Source organism: Oryx dammah, unplaced genomic scaffold, assembly GCF_014754425.2.
Source record: "Oryx dammah isolate SB20612 unplaced genomic scaffold, SCBI_Odam_1.1 HiC_scaffold_10, whole genome shotgun sequence".
NCBI lineage: Eukaryota > Metazoa > Chordata > Mammalia > Artiodactyla > Bovidae > Oryx > Oryx dammah.
This window is the reverse complement of record NW_024070194.1, coordinates 23,625,739-23,646,658: the sequence shown is the minus strand read 5'-3', so window position 1 is coordinate 23,646,658 and position 20,920 is coordinate 23,625,739. Positions and strand designations below refer to the sequence as shown.

The 20,920-nt window shown below is 46.1% G+C and overlaps 1 protein-coding gene across 2 annotated transcripts; it reads left to right on the top strand.

The window, feature by feature from the left end:
- The first annotated feature begins 657 nt into the window (after positions 1-657).
- On the top strand, positions 658-20,366 carry NSFL1C (NSFL1 cofactor). 2 transcript variants are annotated; one of them, XM_040247658.1, is made up of 10 exons: positions 658-871; positions 3,485-3,582; positions 10,126-10,200; positions 12,062-12,067; positions 12,638-12,803; positions 13,410-13,502; positions 14,733-14,842; positions 15,224-15,361; positions 18,671-18,835; positions 19,952-20,366. In XM_040247658.1, the coding sequence occupies exons 1-10, from the start codon at positions 767-769 to the stop codon at positions 20,112-20,114; spliced, it is 1,119 nt and encodes a 372-aa protein (XP_040103592.1). In that variant the 5' UTR covers positions 658-766; the 3' UTR covers positions 20,115-20,366. The 2 variants fall into 2 exon arrangements, with proteins under 2 accessions (XP_040103592.1, XP_040103593.1); XM_040247659.1 differs by lacking the exon at positions 12,062-12,067.
- Positions 20,367-20,920: the final 554 nt, after the last annotated feature.

Below are 20,920 nucleotides of genomic sequence, written 5' to 3'. Positions count from 1 at the left end.
CTGAAGAATTGATGCTTTTGAACTGTGGTGTTGGAGAAGTTTCTTGAGAGTACCTTGGACTGCAAGGAGAACAAACCAGTCAATCCTAAAGGAAATCAGTCCTGAATGCTCATTGGAAGGACTGACGCGGAAGCTGAAACTCCAATCCTTTGGCCACCTGAGGTGAAGAACCCACTCACTGGAAAAGATTGAAGGCAGGAGGAGACGAGGATGACAGAGGATGGGATGGTTGGATGGCATCACCGATGGGATGGACATGAGCTTGAGTAGGATCCGGGAGTTGGTGATGGTCAGGGAAGCCTGGCGGGCTGCAGGTCCCTGGGGTCGCAGAGTCGGATACGACTGAGCAACTGAACTGAACTGAAAGAACATCAGGCCCTTGGTTCCACTCAGTTGAACAAGTGAATGAACGAAAGAATATATTAATGAAATGAGGAGACGACTCAATGAATAATGTGAAACTGAATCCTCTGGGGATCTTTCATTCCACAGGTACACAGTGGAGGACCCGCGCCGCCTCTCATCCTCCCCTCCTCCCCGCCCTCCCTCCCCCGCCGTTAGACTGAGGGTCCGGGCTGCGGCCGCCAGAGGGCGCAGAGCGGCGGCGTTTCCCGCACGGAAGGTTTTGCGTTAGGCACTGTATGGGGCGGGGCCTGCGGGCGGGCTCCTCTCGGCTGGACCTGGTCAACGGGAGGGCGGAACGCCGCGGCGGGGCTGAGGCTGTGCAGTGATACCCGGGGCAGTTTGGGCGGCGCACCGGGCGAAGATGGCGGCGGAGCGGCAGGACGCTTTGAGGGAGTTCGTGGCGGTGACGGGCGCCGAGGAGGATCGGGCCCGCTTCTTCCTGGAGTCGGCCGGCTGGGACCTGCAGGTAGCGCCGGGAGGGGGGCCGCGTCGGGCAGGTAGGATACTATGGGGAGCAGACACCTGGTGCCTCAAGCCCTCGGCGGCCGAAGCGCACAGTCATCCCGCCGGGCTGCGGCCCGACCCAGGCCTCAGGGTCCTGGGGCCGCTTGCCACGCGTCGCCAGCTCGTCCTGGGCGAGGGGAAACGCAGGCCAGCCCAGGCCTGGACTGACCTGGTCTATCGGGCCTCCTTTCCCTTTCTGCCTGGCTCTCGGGTAGGCGAGCCTTTGGGCACTGCCGCAGCCCGCGTGGAGACGGGGACCCTGGGGGCGTGGCTGCCGCACCAAGTCTCGGCTGCAGCCCCGGCCGGACTGACCAGCTCCCGAGTGGAGCGGGGCGGCGCGGGCACGAGGTGCTCGTTCATTTCGATTTCCGCAGCCCCAGTCACACGCCCCCTCGTACCTACATGCTGGGAGAAACTGGGTTGTGACGCAGAGTTGGATCCTGTTCATCTTTATTGAGTAACTTCTCTGTAAAATGGGAGTCTTCTTGGAGGTTATACTGTAATTCACTGGCAGGTATTAGACATACGTAAAATACTTATTGATTGAGAAGAGATTAAGATAAACTACACCAGGCAGGGATTTTGGTAAACTGTTGAATCCTCTGTGTCTAGAACAACACCTGACATGTAATAGGCACTCACTCAGTGATTAATTGTAGAAAGAATTGCATACATGTTTTTGGCCAACCTACATCTTCGATGGATGATAATGATTAATATTTATTGAGTGCCTACCATGAGCTTTATGTATCTTAAGTTATCTGCAATTCATGGGGTCGCAAAGAGTCGGACACGACTGAGCGACTGAACTGAACTGAACTGAACTATGAGCTTTATGTATCTTAAGTTATTTAAGCATTGCACTTTGAAGCTGAGGTTTAGGGAAGTTAAGTAATTTGCTGAAGGCCTCACTAACTACCAGGTGGAAGAAATGGCATTAGAACTCAGTTCTGTCTGATACCAGAGCCCAAGCTCTATTAAGCTCTGCCACCACGTGCCCTGGCACTTTACATACGTGATTTGGTTTATCCTCACCACACTGTGAAGTGAAGAAAACTTCTTCATTTGACGAAATTGATGAATTGGAAGCTCAGAAGGCAAGTGATAGGCCCAAAGTCACCCAGGGATTAGGATGTGAACTGGGTCTGCTGACTTCACTATTTACATGCTTCACGAAAGCATAAAGTTAGGTAAAGCATCACAACTGTATAGGCATATGGTGTAAAGCCCCTGTGCTGGGTGAAAATGCAAAGTGCAGCTTCTACGTGAAAGACCTAGAAGCTCCCAGTGTTACAGTTGGCAGGTCATCAGTCTCAGTCTCCTCACGCTGTTAGTGTGGAAACACGCTCACGTATGTGATGTGACTTGCCCACGACTTGGACATAGACCCCCCTTGGTGCCAGTTCAGTGCATGTCCCGTAGCACAGTGCATCCTGGCTGGCTTGCTGAAGTGTGTCCTGTAAAGGCACGCTGCTTCCTACAGGCTGGTTGTGTCCCACAGCAGCTCCCTGTCTCTTGCAGTGTGGTGACCTTGAGGACAGGAGCCTTGTCTTGTCATCTCTGTAGACCTCATTGCGCTCTTACTTCATTGTGCAGAGTAAGTGTCAGTCGATCAGTTCTGTCCGACTCTGCGATCCCATGGACTGTAGCCGATAGCCCGCCAGGCTCCTCAGTCCATGAGATTCTCCAGGCAAGAATACTGGCGTGGATAGCCATTCCGTTCTCCAAGGGATCTTCCCTACCCAGGGATTGAACCCGGGTCTCCTGCAATGCAGGCAGATTCTTTATTGTCTGATCCACCAGGGAAGCAGTGATTAGTAAATACCTATGCATTGAGTGCATGCATGAAACATCCAGTCACAAATGACTAAAAGAGGTCCATATTCTTTCTGTACGTATAGAGCTAAGACATGACCGTGCATAAATGTTAATGGATCCTCTCATCCATTTTGCAAGGTTGATGAGATGGGTGTCCCCTTTGCACAGACTATGAAACAGCCTCAGAGAAAAAGTAAGGGTAGTCATGTGTAGTGACCTCACAGTTTCCAACTTCTGGCTGTCACCTGAGAGCTGAGAGCAAGGGCCTGAGTGCCTGGGATCAATCCTGGCTCCACTCTACCAACTGTGTAACCTCAAACAGTTTTCTTCCCACCGCTTCTCTGTCAGCTATAAGATGAGATGAAGATAGCACTAACTCCATAGGGTTCTGTAAGGATTAAATAAGTTAGCACAGATAGAGTTGCACTCAGAACAACACGGCACATAAATAGTGTTCAATAAATGTACACTGCTTCTACTAGATCACATTTCCTCATAAAGTTACATTGAGCAGTGTCTCCATCCCAGCTTTCCTTTTTGCCTTCTTTTTCCTTTAGTAGGTGGAATTTGTTTCAGGTGATATGAAAACAAATAGTTGGGCCACTAATCTTTTGCTCTTATTTTCTGTGGCTCACCAGATACAGACTGCCTTATCAGCGTGGGCCGTATTTTTGTGTCTTTGCTCCTTTGTGTTCAAAGGGAATACGTTAGATGAAGGCCTGTTTAAGGATCCCGTGTTACTGCCTGTCTGTTTCAGATCGCCCTAGCAAGCTTTTATGAGGATGGAGGGGACGAAGACCTTGTGACCATTTCACAGGCAACCCCCAGTTCAGTGTCCAGAGGCACAGCCCCCAGGTAAGGGCCAGCTTCAGTTATTGCTACATTGGTGTGCTTCCAGCAGTGGCGGACTATTTCCTGACTTGACAGAGGGTTCAGGCCTGGGGACCTGGACCAGTGGGTTTGAGGGAGAAAGACTGACTGGTGGGTAGTAGTTTCTTGCAAGATATTCCTTTTGTGTGGAGATGGGGGATTCTTAACTGAATGTGCTTTATGATCCAGTCCTGGAGGAAACCACAGAACCAACTATTTAAATGTTTGGGGGGAGGTCTCTTATTTATTAAATGTGAGGAGTGGCTTCTCCATCTCTGAAAGTTTTTAAGTTGAAGCTGAAGTGCTTCCTTTCAGGGAGGCTGTAGATGTAAAAGATTAGGCCAGATGACTTTAAAAAGGCTCTTTAAATATTTTAGGATGCCTATTACCCTATTAAAAAGACTTAGAAAAACTAAACCTGTTAACCCGCTCTTTCCCAAATTGATTAGGGAGACCTTGTGAAACAGTGTTAACCTTTGTGATCTCATTTGCATCCCCTGTCCTGGCCACCCTGACTCCAAGATTCTTAGAGCAGATCACTACTGTGATCTGCAGATTGCAGTAATTATTGCAGGACTTCGTGAGACAGGCTGGGCCTCTTCCTTTAAAGGTGTGTGAACGACATCTCCTTTCTCTGCTGAAGCCTTTTCTACTCTGGTGTATGTCCTCAATTAGTTTGAGTTTGCATTCAACTCCAGAACACATATAATAGGGTTTCTTTGCTGATGTGAAGTGATAAATTGTGTTTCTCTCTGAGGACATCTGAGATTTAAATTAGATTTCCCCTCTTTTAAGAAGGAACACTAATCCCAGCTGTCATTGTTTCCTTCACTTCTCCTCTATTTCCAGAGGAAGGAGGTAACAGGCAGGACATCTTTCAGTTGTTCATAGATGCTAACCTGTGAGGTGTCATTGATGACACATCAGGATGTTACTGCCTGGGACCTGGTTGGTAGGGTAAGGGCTCATCTGCAGCTGCTCATAGAGACAACTAATTTCCTGCAGTGTCTTTCACAGGCACACCAGATTACTGTTGGGTGTTGGCACAGAAATAGAGAGGAGAAGAAATTGAAACCTAGCTTGTGATGTCAGTCACATGTTCATACCTGTCTTCTCTGGTAGACCCAAAGTCTAATCCAGACGGTGGTTTATTAGACCCTGGGCTTGAAGCCTAACTGCCCACCTTCATACTAGAGCCTAGGCTAAGAGCCTGATCACCCACCTTCATGTTAGAGCCTAGGCTAGGAGCCTGACCACCCACCTTCTTGTTAGAACCTGGGCTTGGAGCCTGACCTCCCACCTTCATGTTAAAGCCTAGGCTAGAAGCCTGACCGTCCGCCTTCATGTTAGAGCCTAGGCTAGGAGCCTGACCACCCACCTTCATGTTAAAGCCTAGGCTGGGAGCCTGATCACCCACCTTTATGTTAGAGCCTGGGCTTGGAGCTTCACCACCCACATTCATGTTAGAGCCTAGGCCGGAAGCCTGACCGCCCACCTTCAAATCCCAGCTCACTTGAGAGTTTTGTGACCTTGAGCAGGTTACTCAACTTCGCCAGTCCCTCAGTTTCATTACTTGTCAAATAGGAAGGATAGTAGTGCCTATTCACATGGGCAAATAAATGAGTTAATACAACATGGAACATGTTAACTGCTATTACTGTCATTTTAGTATTACTATTATTAGCATCCATTCTCACCTTCCCCATTCTTTTATTTGTTCCCTGTCTCGTTTCACAAGTTCATATGTTAAGAAGAGTTAAAGAACCAAGGGAATAGAGTTTATCATTAAGACCAAGAGAAGTAAAAGACTTGCACACACAAGCAGTTCTAAAGGTCTTACTTTGCTTTGATTAAGCCTCAGACTTGGTACTGGGCTTAGGTGAAACCAAGGAAAAGGGAGCGGGAACACACCATGTGTTACGTCCTTGTCCTTGTGCAGATGGTAGATGCTGACTGCATTCTCAGGAGAAGGCAGGCGTGTGTTAGCACCCAAGAGGAACTCTGTGTGGGGCCTGCCTTTCCCCTTTGACCTGACTGTTGCAGGACACTTAGCCTGCTGCTGAGCTCTCCCTGCCCCCGACTGTCATCTTCTCATACTCTTTCACGTTGTCACTGCCTCCCTGCACGGCACTCAGTTAGTAAGCTCCTAATGTGGAGGCTAACCTCCTAGGAGGGATCTATGAAATGGATGTCAGAAGGTCCATAAATTACCTGAAATTGTACATAATAACTTGTATATATGTTGAACCTTTTCAGGCAGAAATATTCGTAGCTTTTTATCAGATACTCAGAGGGCTGTGGGACATAAAAAGGTTAACCGTAGCTACAGGAGAAAGTCTGAACTCCTCATTAATAACAGTTATCATTTATTGAGCGCTTACCAGCTGCCAGGCACTGGGTTAAGCTTTTACATGTACATCTTTTTAATGCTTTACTACAACCCTGTGAGGTGGCTACTGTTATTTTTCCCATTTCACAGATGAAAACACTGAAGCTGGGCTTCTTCCCAAGATCACACAGCTAGTCAAACAAGGATTTAAAAGCAGATCTGTTTCCGCTTCCAGCATTCAGCTCTCAGCCAGAATGATGTACTGCCTCTCCCTGTGGACATTCAGCATCCTCAGGAGTTTGCAGTGAACCTGCCATCCTCATCGTATCTCCCTTTTCCTCCTTTCTTAAATCTTTATTTCAACCAAACTGATTTGTTTGGTGTCTCAGTTCTGCCTTAGTTTTTGGTTCTTCTGCTTTTGTTTGAGCCTCTCATCTGACTCGACATGCCTAGTCTCTTGCTTCCTTTCCACCTATGCAAATCCTTTGTGTCCTTTCATGTTTAGCTCCCTCCCCACCTTCTCTACTAAGTATGTAATCCCCAAACCCAGAGGCAGCACAAACTCCATCCACAACCCATATCTGCATACTACTCAATGACATCTCTCCTATGTTGTCTTGAATTCTTCTGAGGATTACCAGAATATTTTCTCCCTGAATAAATTGTAAGTTCCTAGAGGTGGAAGGGCTAGTATTTCAGAAGCACCCACCATCTGTCTGGCTCTGCCAGATACTCTTTCATACATTATCTTCTTACACCTCAGTAACCACTGTGGAAGTAGGTAGGGTGCTGACCATTTCACAGGTCTGGATGCTGAGTCTTAATATGAGTAACACATTTGCCCTTACAGCAAATTCAAACCCAAACTCATCTAAGTCCAAAACTTCTGCTTCTGCTAACTACTTTCCTGTGCAATATCTCCCACCCTTGTACCTAGCACAGGGTTGAGTAAGAGGAATGCTGTTATTTCTTCCTTTTTTTTCTTCTTTCATTCAGTAAAACTGTATTTTCTTAAAATGCTAGGGACCACCGTTGTCTGATTCTCTAAAACTGTATTGTCTGATATGGTAGTCTCTAGCCTCAGGTAGCTGTTTAAATTAATTAAAATTAAATAAAACAAACATTCAGCTATTTTCATGCTCAATTACTGAATTTTAAATGTTCAATAGTCCCATGTGACTAGTGGCTTCCATATTGGACAGTACAGATACAGCATTTCTGTCACTGCAGAAAATGTTATCTGACAGAGCACCTTTGTGCCGCTTCAGGGTGCCTGGGAGATAGAGTTCTGATCCTGAAAAGTTGAAATTTCTGAGACATTTTGCCAATTTGTGGAAGATATAAGACCCAGTATCCTTAAATTGGTGATGTCCGTAGGACATCTGTACTGTTAAGGTAACTCTCAGAACATTACTCCAGAACAGTGGTCCTCAGACTTGAGCATGTATCAGAATTACTTGGAGGACTCCTAAAACCAGATTACTAGATACTCCTTTTATGGTTTCTGATTGAGGAGGTCTAGGGTAAGGGTGAATGATTTGCATCTGTCTGAATTTCGAGGGTAAATGCTGATGCTCCCAGTTCAAGGACCAACGGTTTGATAACTGCTGCTCAGGAGCAGCACTTGAAATGTGCCACACTGTCTGCCAGCACCCCGGCTGTTCACAGCAAGCCCGCAAGGTTGGTGCTGGTTGTTTCCATTTTCACATGAGAAAATGAAGACTTGGAGAATTTCAGTAGCATGCCCAAGATCCCAGAATTGGAAGCTAAGCTGGGATCGAGAACTTTTGGGGAAAGAGACCTATAGCCAGAGCAAGTGGTTTGCTCAAGCTGATGCTGGTGGTGGTGTTCAGTCACCAAGTTGTGTCAACTCTTTGTGACCCCATGGACTGCAGCACACCTCTGTCCCTTACCTTCTCCAAGAGTTTGCCCAAGTTCATGTGCCTTGATGCCATCCAACCATCTCATTCTCTGTCACCCTCTTCTCCTTCTACCTTCAGTCTTACCCAGCATCAGGGTCTTTTCCCTGTACACATGTGTATTTGAAGGTGTTTAACAATGGAGAGATAGAGAATTTTTTTTTTCCCATAGATGATAAGCTGAGCATCTGTAGAAAAATCCGTTGGGAAGAATAATGAGTGGAATTAGCTTTCCCAGGTGGTTCAGTGATAAAGAATCCGCCTGCCAATGCAGGAGACGTGGGTTCGATCCCTCGATTGGGAAGATGCCCTGGAGAAGGAAATGGCAACTCACCCCAGTATCCTTTTCTGGGAAATCCCATGGACAGAGAAGCCTGGCGGGCTATAGTCCAGGGGATCACAAAAGAGTCGGACACGACTTGGTGACTAAACAGCAGGCTTTTAAGGCACTAGTACAGATCTTAATCACTTGCACCCTTTTAGACCATATTGTGTAGAGCATGAAGGAATGCCCAGGAGGTTGCTCTCAGCTCACTCAGGCAGGAATGTATTTGCTACACCATTTGCTGTTTGTCCTCGTATGTCTGGTTGGTAGAGCCTCAGAGGGTATTCTATCCTCTGATTGTCTCCCTGAAATAAATCTTTCTTCAAGACTGAATGGGAGTAAACAACTCCTTCTTAGCCTCACTAAATTGCTATTACCCCCTTCCCCTCGTATTAAAGAGAAACAACTTTTTTCCCCATAAGAAATACAGAAAATGTTTTTATAAATTGTGTGTCTCATGATCCTTGAAAAACTAAGATTGTTCCTTGAGGACAAATCTAAGCTAGGAAAAAAGTGGCAGTGTAAGACAGCATCAGAGGAGGGGGTTAACCTTTCTCATAACGTGTTTAGTGGGCCCTCTCCACCGCACCCTGTACTCGACTAACCTACAGCAGAAGCAGACAGGGGCCTCTTCATGCACGTATTTGTGTCATTTCTGTTCCTTGATTTGTCCTGTAATGTGTTGCTGTTGCTGGTTTCTGTGTGTGCCTGTACCGCTTTCCTATAATGCCCTGCTGGCCCCTTTCCCCACCATCACCACCATCCATCATCCAGGTGACTGATGGGCCTCTCGTTCATCAGCACTAGGTCCAAATGCCGCGTTTCTCTGCGAAGCTACCTAGAACAAAAGACTCTGCTCTCACGTCCCATGTGCTTTCCTTTGTCACACCCCCTATTGCACAGTATTTAATGGATGGTTTCCAGGCCAGAGTGCCACTAACCTGTCAGCAACTAAAGGGTAAGAACTGTGCCTGATAATTTTATAGACCTAGCATCCAGTTCAGTGCCTGACACACAGGCATCCCCCCAATTTAAAAATTATATGATGAAAATCACTATCCGGTAGTATGTTTTTAAAGTAGTTCAGTCCCTATCCCGTTCCCTCCTCTCCCCTAGGAGAGCTTAAATTGGATTCCACTTTACTTCTTGATACACTTACTATTTATTCTTAGTCCTGGGTGACCTTGAATAAATAAATATCACATTGTTTAGCATATAAACATAAGAGAGATAACCCTCTTCTACCTAGATCCTCTTCCTGCCCCACCAAAAAACCTAAACCTCAGTGTCCTCAACTTTTAGCAGTTGACGATGGAGGTTACCTTTTTTTAACTCCCCGTGAAAATCACTGCAGATGGTGACTGCAGCCATGAAATTAAAAGACGCTTACTCCTTGGAAGGAAAGTTATGATTAACCTACATAGCATATTTAAAAGCAGAGACATTACTTTGCCGACTAAGGTCCGTCTAGTCAAGGCTATGGTTTTTCCAGTGGTCATGTATGGATGTGAGAGTTGGACTGTGAAGAAGGCTGAGCACTGAAGAATTGATGCTTTTGAACTGTGGTGTTGGAGAAGACTCTTGAGAGTCCCTTGGACTGCAAGGAGATCCAACCAGTCCATTCTGAAGGAGATCAGCCCTGGGATTTCTTTGGAAGGAATGATGCTAAAGCTGAAACTCCAGTACTTTGGCCACCTCATGCGAAGAGTTGACTCATTGGAAAAGACTCTGATGCTGGGAGGGATTGGGGGCAGGAGGAGAAGGGGACGACCGAGGATGAGATGGCTGGATGGCATCACTGACTCTATGGACGTGAGTCTGAGTGAACTCCGGGAGTTGGTGATGGACAGGGAGGCCTGGCGTGCTGCGATTCATGGGGTCGCAAAGAGTCGGACATGACTGAGCGACTGAACTGAACTGAACTGAGATCAATTTGCTCCTTTCTGTGTCTCCAGCGATAATAGGGTGACATCCTTCAGAGACCTCATTCATGACCAAGATGAGGACGAGGAGGAAGAGGAGGGTCAGAGGTGAGTCTTTGTTGGGGGCACAGTCCACATGAAATTCTATGATAATTACCTGGAAGGGCCTAGAAGGATAAACATGCTCATCATTAACCATTAGTTGTGGGCTAGTCACACACATACTAGGAACAGTTTTCTACTCCCTGTAGCTTAGAAGTGATCCCTGTCTTTTTACCATTTTTTTTTTCATTTGAGGTTTGTTTTTAGTTGTTTTTAATTTTTAAAATAATATGTATTTATTGAAGAATATTAGGGAAAAGGAAATAAATCTATAAGGAAAAAAGCCATTCATAGTATCACAACCCAGAGGTAGCCAGGTATCAATACTTTTGGTGTATTTCCTTCCAGTTTTTCCTTAATTGAAAAAGCAATATATTACATAATAAACAGGAAAATGGGCTTACAAATGTATATTCCCTTGTTATACAGAGTACTGTTTTTTGTTGGCTTGATTTTAACGTTTAGGAATGTTATAATAAAACTGGTGTCCATTTTGGAAAATGTAGCATAATGAAAAAAAATATAATACCCACCCTTTGGTTACTACAGTTAATATCTTGGCATATTTCTACTAAGTCTTGGTTCTGTGTATAAAGGTAGCCTGTTGATACTGTATTTTACATGATGAAGGTCAGATAAGTTTATTTCTTGCTTTTGTAGAGTTAATGCTACACCTTGATATATAATGCTACATATTTCTTTATGTCATTAAAATTCTTGAAAAGTGTTTTCATTGACTATAATAATAGTCCATGATATGGAATGTTTGATGTTTAGATCATTTTCAGTTTTTTTACCACTGTAGATATCAGTGCTGTGAACATCTCTGTGTATCAGGTTATATTAGTTTCTAGAAATGAAAATACCGGGTCAAGGCCATGAATATTTTTAAGGCATTTGATCATAGGTTCCTAGTTCATAAGCCAGGGCTTTGAAATCTCATAATAAGGACCTTACAGAACTTTACCTGGAATGAACAAGGATGAACTGGCTGCGGCCTCATTTTACAGGTTTTGGTTCTCCATGGAATCTGCCTGGATCTGTCAAACATTCCTTAGGAACATTGTGTAATAACCATTATGGAAATGCAGTTACCTCATTGTGGTCAGTCTTTGGGAAGTGAGCTCAGAAATTACATATGTTCTATTCTTTGTTTTCATCCATGTAGTGACTTTTGCCTTACCTCAGCATTCTATTTAAATATACTCAAAGTTCAGGAATAAATGTTAATTTCAGTGTTTTAATGCCCCCTGAAAGACAGTGTCATCACGTAAGTGAATGCCCAACTCCTAAACAACCTCTTCCTAGTTCTCCCGTCTGGTCACATCCTCCAGACAGTGACCTTTTACTTCACATCCAGAGTTGCCTCTTTGGTCCCTCAGCATTTCAGACCTCATGACACTGGTCCTCTTGTTCATGCCAAGGCCTAGGGTTTTGCCTCCATTCCCTGGGTAATGTCAAGAAATGGAAGGCTGAGGCTAATTTTTATAGATTCTCGGTTCTCCCCACTGAGATGTGCTGTTGACTTAGCTGTGAATAGGAGTGAGAAGGAAGCAGCCAGCCAAAGCTACATGACTGCAGATTTTCAAACCCAGGTTAAAAAACTAAAGTGCTAACTTAATCTCAAGCTTTGCTTGGCCCATTACAAAGCAGATATGGGTATCTTGGGGCTTATATTTGGGCTTCGCTGACCACCTCCAGTACCCGCTCTCATCATCCTCCTGGTGTGTGTCACAAGAATTGCAAGGTGAAGTGAGGCTTGGGTGAGCTCTCGGTGCGGTATCAAACCACCTTACATGTGTACATTACTCTGTGCTTGTTCTTTTGCATACATCCGCTGATTTGAACCTCACGGCCCTGACTTAAGGAACAGGTAGGTAGGGCATGTGGTTCTTCCCTTCCATTTCAAAGAAGGAAAGTGAGGTATAGCTCAGTGCACTGGCTTGCCCAGATCACTCAGTGACAGAGCCAACAGTGGAACCTTATTGCTTGTACTAACCATGCGACTGCCACCATTAATCCGGAGCTTCTAGTGGTAGCTGCTTCTCACTGAACATAGTGATCATCTCCTGGAATAGTGTTGGTGTTTTAATTCCCAGAGCTAATGTGCTGTTGTGCATGCCTGGAATGCCCTTTTCTGGTTTCTTTACCTGATAAACTCATCATCCTCAAGGTTTAGCCCAGAAAACACCCTTCTGGGAACCCTTGACTGTTCTCCTCGATTCTGTATTCCCAGAGACCCCTTCCTTACGTTTTTTGTGGCTCACACTGCAGTATGCCTGCCTGCCTCTTTACATGTGTCTCCCCCTAGACAGTAAGTTCCATAAAAATGAGCATCGGTACCCTTTGCCTCATTGTGCCCAGCTCCTAAGCCCAAAGCCCGGCACATGCTCGGTTATGTTTTCTAAGCGTATTTGGTGTTAGATGTGTATTTTCTGTGCAGGTTTTATGCTGGGGGCTCAGAGAGAAGTGGACAGCAGATTGTTGGCCCTCCCAGGAAGAGAAGTCCCAACGAGCTGGTGGACGATCTCTTTAAAGGTGCCAAGGAGCATGGAGCTGTAGCTGTGGAACGAGTGACCAAGAGCCCTGGAGAGACCAGTAAACCAAGAGTGAGCATAGGGGGTTGATGTCTGTGCCCATAGAACTGAGGTTCCAGAGTAGGGGAAAGGAGGCCTTCATCACCCAATAGTTAGTGACTGAATTTGGTTTTGTTTTTCATTTGCTCACTTCCTCTTGTGCAGAAGAGCAGTGCAGTTTCTCTTACCTTTTAACATGAAATCAGGATTTGGGGTAAAGTTTTCAAACCTGTGGTCTAAATCAGGTTCTGCCAATTGTTTTGTTTGGCCTGATCAACTTGATTTAATGTCTTGCTTTATTTTTTTATTTTAATTAAATCAGTAGCCATCTGTTTTACATAAAATCTGAATTTCTGCTTTCTTTGTGAAAATCAAAAAAGTATCTGGTGTTATCCTGCACCGAGATTCCAGCATGGTCGTGATTAACTAGATCTTAGTAGCAGCCATTCCCTTTAGCCAAGAAGCACTCTCTCCAGCCACACCTTTCCAGTTTTTACCCCAATCCTGACCCTGTAGCTCTGAGTTTGCTACTCAGAGAAGGCACACCTCCTAGTTAATAATCTTGAAATAACATTTTGTCTAAATAACCTGATCACTGTTGGCCCACTCCTTAGGTGTTTGTGAACTTGTCTTTTATAGCCATTTGCAGGCGGTGGCTACCGCCTTGGAGCGGCACCAGAGGAAGAGTCTGCCTATGTGGCAGGAGAAAGGAGGCGGCATTCCGGCCAAGATGTGAGTGTGCATCCATCTTCTTTTTTGTTTTGTTTTGGTTTGGTTTTTTGCATCCATCTTCTGTAGGGAAGCTCGTGGACTGTTTAATCACTTTGGGGGAGAAGTTAATCCCATGAATCAGCAGCCTCTGAAAGGGAAGAGGCAGCACATTTGCTGTGTCATCCATGAATGAAAAGGCTTACCTGAGAATCACAGACAGCTCTCATCTGGCTGGATGGTGGCAGGGGGAGCTGGATAAGTTGGGGTGGGCAGAGTGAATGGACAAATAAAGGAGTTTTCTGAGCGTTCCATGAGTCTCAGGCAGAGGGATAGTGATTCCAGGGTTCTCTGGTGGTGTGGACAAGGCTAAAGATCTTGGTCTTTAGACCCCCGCCAGGGAGGCTTGAAACATACTTTTAAAACTTTTTCTTATTGTTATTCAGTCCTTTTTCCCCTGTGCATAGGAGGTCCCACCTTCTCTACTAAGTGTAATAATGCTATGAGTCAATTTTGAAGTTTATGCCATAAACATTTTTTATCTTATCGATTTAGTGTTGTGTTAATTTCTTCTGAATAGCAAAGTGACTCAGCTGTATATATTCTTTTTCAGTGCCATAATTGTTTTCATATGACCTTGTGAACATTAGTCTCCATAATGTTTTTATTTTTAATCATTTTGGGTTTTTTCCAAAGCAAAGTCAAGCAAGAAGGAAATAAAAATTCTGTCTACCAGCTGCTAATATGAGGCAGCAGCTGCTAATATGTTGTTCTTTAGCCCTCTAGACCCTTTCCTGTGGCTATGTACAGGGAGTTAACAAATTTTGTAGATATCATTTTTAATGACTGCAAAATAGTCCATGTAAAATTTGCCATGCTAATGTAGTTGAGCACGAGCTGTGTGCCAAGCACGCTGGCAACCCTACAGATAAGGAAGCTATAGCTTCAATCAGTTGAGTCATGTGCTCAGTGCCACTTAGTTAGTGAGTGGCAAGATCAAGATGCAGATCCTGGTCTGATTAAATCAAAGCCTATTCTCTTAACTCGTGCCATATCACCTTCTTATTTTAGGTTAATACTTATTTCATTGGTTGTTGATTGTTCTCCTTGTGCATGAGTATATATGTTTGTCTGTCTGTGTGTTTTAGTAATGACACAGTAAAATAGTAAAAAACTCGCTAATTTGCAGGTTCACACTGGTGTGCTTGCCAGGTTCCTGACAATGTATGGACTGCTTACCTCCTGTTGTCATAGGTTCATGTAGTGTTGAAGCTCTGGAAGACTGGATTCAGCCTGGACAATGGTGAACTCAGAAGCTACCAAGACCCATCCAATGCCCAGTTTCTGGAGTCTATTCGCAGAGGGTGAGCAGGAAAACCCTTCTTCAGGTTCCATATCAGTGAGTGAGATGGCAGATGGGAAAGAAGAAACCAATTTAAATGTTTATTATTTAAGAAATTTAAATTTTTAAGTAGATTTAGCACAATTGAGAAACAGATTCACAGATTTGCTTCTAAAACCTTGGGTATCTACTTTTCCACTTTGGGCCTAGGTCGGAGCCAAGTCACCAGATATGACTCTAGTAGGCATGAGAGAAGGGGGAGGCAGATAGATAGCTGCTAGAGCAGTCAGCTCCCCATGGAGGCCCATCAGTTGGAGATGAGAAGTTGCTCCTCCTTTTGTACCCATCACTGTCATTCCCATCCTGCTCTGTGTGGGCCCTAGCACTGCCTTTTCTCCCACAGAGAGGTGCCAGCAGAGCTGAGGAGGTTAGCTCACGGTGGGCAGGTGAACTTGGACATGGAGGACCATCGGGATGAGGACTTCGTGAAGCCCAAGGGAGCCTTCAAAGCCTTCACTGGCGAGGGTCAGAAACTGGGCAGGTAAGGAGCAGCACGGGTCTGGTGGAACTGTGTGGGTCACTCCTTCGGGGCCCCGCAGACCCTGTGCACAGCTCACTTGATGCAGCTCTTTACTGTTTATTACCAAGTACTTCAGATTGTATCTTTATGGGAGGAAAAGTATGAGAACATAGGCTTTGGAGTTAACAACCCTAAGTCTAAATCTCTGCTTTCTAGCCATTTACCCTTCGACTGTACAGCCTCAGTTTTCTCAGCCTAAAGGGGCTAGTAAGGGTCCTTATCTCCTGACTGCTAGTGGGAGGAGCACGTAGAGCCTTGTCCCACAGTGGTCAGTGAAGGTGACATGTCGCTGCTTGGACTCGGTCATCTAGGATGCTCAGGGCAGAGAGCACCGCCTCGATGGCTCTAAGGCTGAAGCAGACACACGTATTCAGGTCACTTGAGGTGGGGATTCAGAAGGCTTAAGGAATCCAGCCAGCCTGCCGCAGCATCGTTTGGGATCCAGGGAAGCTCAAGGACATTGTTGCCCCTGTGCAGGCTGCTGCTCCAGTGTTAGGGGAGCTCTTATTTTTACTTCTCTGCTAAACGCTTCCTGACACTTCTTTTGTCATTGCCTGTGACTGTTTTGCCTTGTGTCCTCTGCCATTATCTCTGTCTTGCATTCAAACCCCTCATATTAACAGGATCTGATTGGTTGATAGTTCCTGTTACCTCTGATCTGCAGAGCTCTCACACCAGATCCTTGACGAACCCACAGACAGGCAGCCTTTTCTCAGGGACCCACTCAGCTTTGGCTGTGCATGGGGTCACTTGGTCAGTATTCTTCTGAGGGATCCGTGCACACAAGAGGCTTTCAGCATGGTGACACACAGTACAGCCCGTCCTTCCCAGAGGGAAAGCTGAGGCTCCTGGACTCTAAGGGCTACCCTTAGGTGCTCCCTGCGGTACCACCAGGACTAGAGCCTGGTCTTCTGATTGGCACTCCTTCCCACACTTCTGCACAGCGTGACCCTATTTCTGACCTAGCTCTGGCAGCTTTTGAGCTCGGTGCTGCCCTTGCTCACCTCACCGTCAGGTTCAGGAATCAGAGTGTGGTCTGCCAACAGCCGTGCTCTCTGCGATTCTGACTGGCCCTCTCCTCAAATCCCCTGCCTCCCTGCTGGCCATTCGTGCCTCGTCAGGAGCAAGGGTCATAGCTCTATTAGAGATAATAGACTGCGATTTACTAGGACCAAAATACTGAAGTCACCCTGCTCTCACTGTTTCATCTCCCACATTGGGGCCTGTGGGCTAGTCTGGGACAGCTGTTCTCAGAGTGATCCATCTATGACTTCCCTGTCAGTTGTGGTAGGCTTTGTGGAGCACCACTTAATTTTTTTTCCCATATATTATGGAAAATAAAGTGTGTTTATCTTTTAAAATAGAAAATACAGATAAAGAGTAAAAGCTATTCTTAAACCTAACAGCCAGATATATCCACTTAGTATCTGAGGGTGTGTGTGTACAAACAAATGTTCTCTGCTCTACTGTTTTGCCTAGTCAATGTAGTCTGGCTATCGTTCCAGATCAGTAAATGCATTTCTACAATATTTTTTTTAATGCTAACATAATTTTCTATCCTCCGTTTGTGCCATAACTTAACTGGTGCCTGCTATTAAGTACTTACGTGATTATCAGTATTATGAACATTACAGTGGTTATCTAATTAAATCTTTATATACCCCTGATGTTGTACTGGAAGTAGTACAACAGGGAGCTCAAAAGATCTTCACATTGCCCTCCAAAACATGGTACCCTTCTTTCACCCACCAGTAGTTTTAAGGAAGGACTCAGAACACCTTGCAGTTTGAGTTTGTCTGGCTTCATGATATTAACTGAAAATGCTTCTGCTTTTGGACTGTCTTAACTGTATTGTGTGTACAGGACAATACGTTTCAAAAAATTAAGATATTTTAAGGAGACTTAGGATGAAGTGAAGTGTTCGTCGCTCAGTTGTGTCTGACTCTTTGTGACCCCATAGACTGTAGCCTGCTAGGCTCCTCCGTCCCTGGGATTTCCCAGGCAAGAATACTGGAGTGAGTTGCAGTTCCCTTCTCCAGAGGATCTTCCCAATCCAGGGATGGAACCCTTGTCTCCTGCATTGCAGGCTGTTTCTTTATGACCTCTCAAGACCTTTAATATGTTAGTGGCTCTGACACTGTTGGTATAATATGTGACATTTCCAGAACCTTCCTATAGATAACTCAAGGGACTCAGGTCCCAGGGAACACACTTAGGAAAGCACTTTCAGTTGGATTTGCTAAGAAGACCCCTTTTAGGTTCAGAGGAAGAAGTGAGGTGGAGGAACTGATCTAATTAGAGGCTTTGGGGGAACGCAAGGGGATTCTCATCTAATGGCCTCTGTTCTCTGCAAAGGTCTAGGCCAGGGCATCTGCTAAGAGAAAAAGGATAACGCCTCCACACAGTTGTGGAGAATTGGGAATTTGTATGCATTTTGTGTTTGTCCACCTCCCTGAATATAACACCCTTTTAATTCTCACAATAGTCCTTGTTAAAGAATCTCGTTACTACTCTTGTTGAAACTCAGAGCTTAAATAAGTAGCCCAACACTACCATAGCTAGTGGGTGAATTCAAACCCTGGCCCATCTCATTCCAAGATCTGAGCTCTCCACACCGCAGCAGGCACCATGTCCTGTTCATATTATATAATTAATCTCTGTGGTGCCAGGCACTTGGTTGGCTTTCCAGAAATCTGAACTGTCTCCTGATAGTTGACCAATGAGTACGAGATACCCACATGAGTGAGGCTGCACTAGGGCAGGTAGGCCTGAGAATTCCATCAGAGAACAAGAATCTGGACTTGTCCTTTACATCCCAGCAGTCACCTGCCAGGCTGTGTGACACCCATCTTAGTTGCAGACGTGGGAGTACCCCCTTCCCATTCTGCCCTTAGCCTCTTACTGGGGCTAAAACTCATCCTGGTCTGTTGAGTCCTCCAGCGTCAGGTCCCAGTCTCTTCCAGCCCAGGCTTTCTTGCATACTGCTTTCTTCCCTTCAAGCTCCTGTTCAGTTGTGGACATCAGGGAAGAAGGGGTTGGTAACTTCCCCAACTCCAGGAGTGAGGGAGCTGGCAGTAACCTGGGGGTTGAGGTGAATTCTGCTGGACCTCTAACTTCCATCAGAGCAGGGATTCTGTCTTGTCACTCCTTATGTCAGTAGCAGCAAACAGCACCAGACATAGCAAATGCTCAGTAAAAATCCTTGACAGGATTCCACTCCTGCTGGGGCTTTGTTTCTGTTCATGTCTTGATGCGATCCTCTCTCCTCAGCACTGCCCCCCAGGTATTGAATACCAGCTCTCCAGCACAGCAGGCAGAAAATGAAGCCAAAGCCAGCTCTTCCATCTCAATCGATGAGTCACAGCCTACCACAAACATCCAGATACGGCTTGCTGATGGTGGGAGGCTGGTGCAGAAGTTTAACCACAGCCACAGGTACCTTGCATTATGCGGCCTGGCTTATTCTAAGAGAGTCCCAGAAATTCCCACAGATAAGTGAGTAGAGGGAGCAGTTCTTCCCCCTAAACACCAGCAGACTCTCCAGGCTCTCTCCAGAGGAGGCAGTGGGGAGTAGGAAGCTGTGGACGTCTGAAGCCTTTGGTTTGGTCCCCACTCTTCCATTAAGTGTAGCCAGTGACTGCTCCCTCTCCCTCGTGTGGGTTACAGATTCCTCAGATGGATTTGTTCCGAACTGTTTGTTCATAGGAAGTTTGATGCAAAAGCCCAAGAGTAGGACAGATGAAATCTGAACTGCTGTGGTTGATGGAGCGGGGAGGGGACAAAATGCGGCATCCCACTCACTCAGACCACTCTTCTACCTCTCGACCCCCAGGAGGCCTCTGACAACCTCTAGGCTATGAAGGTCTCTGAAATCCAGACTTGGAGAATTCTAGAATACCTGTTCTATCTCAGCTCATCTGGGCTGAAACAAACTGCCTCCGCAACTTAAAGATGGGGAAGCCGAGGCACAGAGTGATGAAGGGATTAGCGGGAGAGGACTGCTGCCAGTCAAGATATCTGGCAAAACAACTCTTTTTTTCTCTAGAATAGCAGTGTCTAAATTTCATCAGTCATAGGCCATATAAACCAGGACCCACGTGGGGCCCAGGGAATGGCTTGCCTTGAGTGTTAACAGGCTTCATATGAGGTTAGTGTGGAGCAAGTGTATTGAGGATCATAGAAGAGGAATCAGGCAGAGAAGCCCCTGGGAAGAGGGACCAGATGTGAACAGAGAGCACAGCATGATGAAGAACTGAAGAGGGGACATAGGAGAATGGGGGAAGGAGGCTGGTGTGTAATTAGGCGGGACTTGGGACTACAGTCAGGAGGTTGGTGTTTATAACAAGGAAGATGGGAGCAATTCTGAAGGATTTTAGAAGAGTGACATGAGCTCATGTGTTTCCAAATGAGCATTTTGGCCACTCTGTGGAGGATGGGGCGGAGGAAGGGACCTGGGGATGTGATGTGGCCTCCCTCTAGCCTGGGGGCGAGGGCTGGGAATGGGCAGCAGGCAGCAGAGAACACCACTCACCCGCCTCCCCACTCCACCAGGATCAGCGACATCCGACTCTTCATCGTAGACGCCCGGCCGGCCATGGCTGCCACCAGCTTTGTCCTCATGACTACCTTCCCGAACAAAGAGCTGGCTGACGAGAACCAGACGCTGAAGGAAGCCAACCTGCTCAATGCCGTCATCGTGCAGCGGTTAACATAACTGCCAGGCCCGGCCAGCAGCCTCATCTCCCCGTGTCTCCCATGGCCAGCTGCCCTGTGGGGACCACCCTTCTACCCACTCCTGCACATCCTGCATCCAGTGCCACGTCTCCTCCGTAGCTCTGGGTTCTTAGATCTCAGTTGGACATTTGTTTTCTCCTTAGTTGCATTTCCTGGGTTTTTGTGATGATCAATGGACTTTAAAGAAAAAAATAAAAACAACCAAAAAAATTTTTTTGAAGGAGTATCACCAGCATGTTGTACAGTACGTTTCCCACTGAGGCAGGCTTTGATTGCCATGAAATCGTATTTGTCTAGGGTGTGTGGAGGAGCCTACCTTCCATCCTCTCTGTGTAAAAATTGCCTGTGGCACATAACACCCACCCACTAGGTGTGACTCCTGCCACCCCTATGTAGGGAGGAAAGTGGGGAGACTTAAGAGAAAAAGGCTTTGTAGCACTCATTACATAAGAACAAATTTCTTGCCAGGATAAAACTGGCAGCAACAAGAGTGCCCTGAAGCGTGAGGTTAGATTCAGAGGCACACAGTCCCTCTGCTCCTTTTACTCAAACTCTGGGAGGTGTATACTCCCCAGGCCTTGGCCAGTTGAGATTCTGATGACACTTCCTGCTTTGGTCCTTTCCTCCCTCATCATCTGGGCTGCTGTGTCATTGCTTTATTTCATGGAGAGATCTGTCCCTGAGAGGTAGGGGAATCTTTTTACTGGGAAACAGCTTGTGCCAATTCAATGAGTTCAGAGTCAGGGTGTCTTGGCCTGAAAGAGAAACAATCATATCACCGAGCTC

What these genes read in the sequence shown, in the direction of transcription:
- NSFL1C (XM_040247658.1), top strand. Translation starts at nt 767, where the DNA reads ATGGCGGCGGAGCGGCAGGACGCTTTGAGGGAGTTCGTGGCGGTGACG. An exon ending in GGCGGCATTCCGGCCAAGAT is followed by an intron (nt 13,503 to 14,732) that starts GTGAGTGTGCAT and finishes CTGTTGTCATAG; the next exon opens with GTTCATGTAGTGTTGAAGCT. An exon ending in CTGGAGTCTATTCGCAGAGG is followed by an intron (nt 14,843 to 15,223) that starts GTGAGCAGGAAA and finishes TTTCTCCCACAG; the next exon opens with AGAGGTGCCAGCAGAGCTGA.